This window comes from Centroberyx affinis, unplaced genomic scaffold, assembly GCF_046629955.1.
Source record: "Centroberyx affinis isolate AG114_WGS23_722 - 3 ecotype Tasmania unplaced genomic scaffold, CSIRO-AGI_Caff_v1 ptg001435l_1, whole genome shotgun sequence".
NCBI lineage: Eukaryota > Metazoa > Chordata > Actinopteri > Beryciformes > Berycidae > Centroberyx > Centroberyx affinis.
Window position 1 is genome coordinate 134,582 of NW_027279910.1, and position 4,194 is coordinate 138,775.

At 46.6% G+C, this 4,194-nt stretch overlaps 1 protein-coding gene across 1 annotated transcript; it reads left to right on the forward strand.

Annotated features, from left to right (window-relative positions):
- Window positions 1-686: 686 nt before the first annotated feature.
- Window positions 687-3,432, forward strand: LOC139650079 (trophoblast glycoprotein-like). Its single transcript, XM_071526636.1, has one exon. It carries the CDS (start codon window positions 1,100-1,102, stop codon window positions 2,243-2,245), a length of 1,146 nt encoding a protein of 381 aa, XP_071382737.1. The 5' UTR covers window positions 687-1,099; the 3' UTR covers window positions 2,246-3,432.
- The last annotated feature ends 762 nt before the right edge of the window (window positions 3,433-4,194 follow it).

Genomic DNA, 4,194 nt, shown 5'->3' on the forward strand with positions numbered 1-4,194 from the left:
ATCAAACTGGTTAACACATGGGGCTCCCAGACACTTTCCTGTAAAGGTCTCCCAAACAGATTAGACCTATTTGATAAGACTTTATCCTAAGAAACCCCATCAGAGATGATTTTTGTGGTTGATTATTTTTTAGTATAACTGTGTTGCTGCAGGCTGGGAGATAACAGTGGGGAGAGTGAAACCTCTGATCAGAAGAGACATTCCTATAACGTATAATATATTGCCTTATCTTCAAATGAATAATAGTGAAATTGAACTATTCTTCATTTTGCTGGGGATCTCATGGAGCCTCCTCAGGGGACCCTTGAGGGTCCCCGGGTCCCACTTTGGAAATCACTGGGTTAACCCATGGGCCACAATCTCATATCGACACTAAAGAAGTGCAATTGGCGCACACCAATGCATTTTAGGAGCACCAGTTGCGATATGCGCTTGTTTATGTTTAACAGTGATGTTTATTTTTTTAGATCAATGGACGAGTAAAAACACAGCGGAACGAAGCCATGGGCGCATAGCATGACTATAACTAGAAACATCGTGGACCGACCGCAGTCTGTAAAAGTTTACTGTTCAACCCCCTTTTGCTGAAAATGGTTTAGTCCCTCCTTCCACTGTTCTGCACCGTGGCACTGTGTCTGGACTATTCCTCTAGTCTCTCCCACCGTCTTTACAGAGTGGCAAGCTGAAGTGCGCACATCACGTATAGCACCCTTGGGAGACAAGGATTATTGTTTCTTTCGGAACCATTAAGTAAGTTCTTAACCGTCTTCAAAGCCGTCTCGGACGTGTTTGTTTTGTCGGGACTGGGAAAATATCGAATACATTCTTCATAGCCGCGGGTTTGGAAAACAAACATTGGCACGAAGAGGATAACTTATCCTCATGGAAATGTAGACCGATAAGGATGGTTTGGGGCTAATTTTATGGCGTCTGAGTCGGAAGTGGGAGTAGTTTTAAAAAGGATAAAGGGGGAAGAAAGAGCTGGAAAAGTTTCCCTCGTTCCGTGCGGAAGAACAAGGCGGTGACTGGGTTGGGTTGTTGCAAAGCAATCTTTACGCACGGTCTTTTCGTCAGATTTATAGAAACCAAGAGAGTTAAGATGCGCCTGTTGAGCACGTTGTGCGGGTCTAAACGTGGAGAAATCCGAGACAGGACAAAGAACTTGGGACTGATGCATGTATTGTTCCTCCTTGCTGTCGTTTTGTCCTGTCAGGGCTGTCCGGACAAATGCTTGTGCTCCGCACAAACTGTGAAATGCCAAAACGAGGACTTGAACGCGATTCCGCAGTCATTACCGGCCAATACTAAATTCCTGTTCGTCACAGGAAACAACATTTCTCGTATCACTGCGGAGTCTTTCCCAACCAGCCTGCAACAGTTGACAGATCTCTATCTCAATGGGAATGAGTTGGAGTCTGTGGATGCAATGGTATTTGACAACCTGCCAAGCCTTGTGCGGCTGGACTTGAGCAACAACAAAATCCAGTGCCTCAGTGCTAGAGCTTTCCCTGATGACAATAAACTGCAGGTCTTCAACCTGAGCAGGTCTTTCTACAACCATTCCTACGTGGACGCGGTGCTGAGCGTCCTACGGAACGGAAACCTGCTCCAGCTCACAAGCTTGGACCTGTCCAACAACGACCTTGTGGTTCTCCCGGACGGCCTGTTCTCGGGCCTCTCCAAGCTCACCAACCTCAGCCTGCAGAACAGCTCCATCATCTCCATCCAGAACGGGACGCTGAAGGTGCCGTCGCTGCGGGACCTGGACCTGAGGGACAACAGCCTGAGGGAGCTGCCCAATGCCACGCTGGCAGAGTTCAGCCTCAAGCCCGGCCTCCAGGTTCGCCTGGACGGGAATCCCTGGCGCTGCGACTGCTTCATCGAGGACCTGGTGGTGTGGCTGAAGAGCACGGATCAGGTGGTGGACGCGCTGAACCTGACCTGCACAGACCCGGCAGGCCTGAGGAACCAGCCCCTGCTGCAGGTAGAGCATTCTCAGCTGGAGTGCAACTATTCAGGCGACATGAAGGGCGTGCTGGAGACTTCGTACGTCTTCCTGGGGCTGGTGCTGGCCCTGATCGGCGTCATATTCCTGCTGGTCCTCTACCTGAACAGAAAGGGCATCAAGCGGTGGATGTACAACATCCGCGATGCGTGCAGGGACCACATGGAGGGGTACCATTACAGGTATGAGATCAACTCTGACCCGCGGTTGGCCAACCTGAGCATCAACTCGGATGTTTGAGCGAGGGGATGGGACACTGTCTGGGACCCCACAGTGAGACGTTACATGACTTTCTACTATTAAGATTTGCATGAGAGTCTTCCTCCCCTTCCTCCTCCTCCCCCTCCTCTTCCCACATGATGCTGTTCAGATTTGACATTCGTCATGGCACCTAAGTAGCCCCCTATCACGACCTCCATTCAACCACTGGCGCATGTCCTGTACCCGGCAGCTGTGATGTCAATTTCTCTTTTTCCATGTACTGAAACATTGCATGGACAATGAATCAAGGCAATGGGCTTTTGGGGGCTTGGAAAGTGTAATATGTACTATTTTTACTTTCCCTAAAGGATAAACAGATGGAGTACGTTGACTTTTAAGTAAGAAGGCAAAGAATATCTGGCAAGAATACATCCTGCTGGCTATTGCACCCCTTCTCATTATGCCTCTACTGCAGAGAATTGCTATACTGCTTGTTTATTAGTCTATTGTTTTATTATGTGATTTTGTGATATAGGCCTTCTTTGAATGATTATAGTGCACATTACATAGTTTTGCATTTAGTAGGTGGATGTGATTTCTTTTTCTTCTCTGATTTTTTTTTTTCTTCCGTGAAGGTATTCAGCTAAATAAAATGCCTCTGGATTGCTGATCTCTCTCTTGACTGAGGTCCTTTAATCTCCAGTCTGAGGAATGTGAACCAAAGGCTTTGGCGGAGGAGTTCAGGGCCACACACACACTCCATAAGTGCACACTCACCGCTGCTTCAGACACAGCACAGATGCCCGGGGGAATGCCATGACGTGCGTAAGCCATATCATCACAAAGACTAAATCTACTCCACATGTCAGTCAACTCAACACTACACACTGTGAAACCTTAGCGCCTTTGCCACCTTTCAGATGCTTCCAAACGTCCCAGCCGTCCCCACCTCCACCTACTACAACCACAGTTTCAGTGCTAGTTTGAAGTTCATAAGTGATTTGCTGCAGTAGAGGAGAAAGTGAAGTTGAACAGAGGACATAATATCTGAATTTAAATGGGCTTCTATCTGTAGATCTATAGGTGACGAGAGTAGCCAACTGTTATCTCCTGTCCAATTTACTTCCCGCTGTGATTCTGATAAAAATCCTTGGCTCCACTGTCAAATGCCCGAAATAATGTTTCTGAGCTGCAGCCAGTGGGCAGGTTTTGCATCCAACAACCCCAACCAATAGATTTACTGTAAGCATTCCAATATACTGTACCAGTGCAAACAGCTGCCAAACTGGAAAAGATGAACGCTGTTTCGTGACAAATGCAAATGAAGGCAAACTGAACCCGAGATTCTCGTGGGGCACAAGGAGGTATTATGGAAATGAGCTCAAGCAGCTTTGCTTTTCATGTGACCCTGTTTTAGGGAGCTGGCATCGCAGAAGAAGTGTTTTCCCTCACTGCTAATACTCAACTGTCAATTTCTGTTTTTTTTTGTTTTTTGTTTTTTTTTATGCCGTCCAGCGTAGTATGGATAAATAATTAATGTGTGGTATTCCTTTGAAAGATATACCATGCGCATATTGTATAGCGCGCTTCGCTAATGAGAATGTTTGTCACTGTTTTTACACAGAAATGACTACGAACTCCCTCGGCCTTTTGAAGACCACCTAGAGATAACAACCTCCCTCTCCCTCCCCCTCTCTCACTCACTCACACACACACACACACACACACACTCAGCATCAACAACTGGCCTTACATAGCCTGCAGCTACATGTAATTTGTACCATAACAACATTGCTCAGACTCTGACTTCCCTCCCAGTTTGCCAGGCCTGTATGTAGCAGCAACACAATATGCCTTTATTATGTGTTATGAGATATCTTCAGTTTTTATTTTTTCGAATGAGCGAACAGTGACTTTATTTTTAGGGGCAAGAGTGAGGAATATGTGTTTAGGCCCCATTTCAGTATCATAAAAGAATAAAAAGTGAA

Excerpts from the sequence above, each read along its gene's own strand:
- LOC139650079 (XM_071526636.1), top strand. The coding sequence starts at position 1,100 with ATGCGCCTGTTGAGCACGTTGTGCGGGTCTAAACGTGGAGAAATCCGA.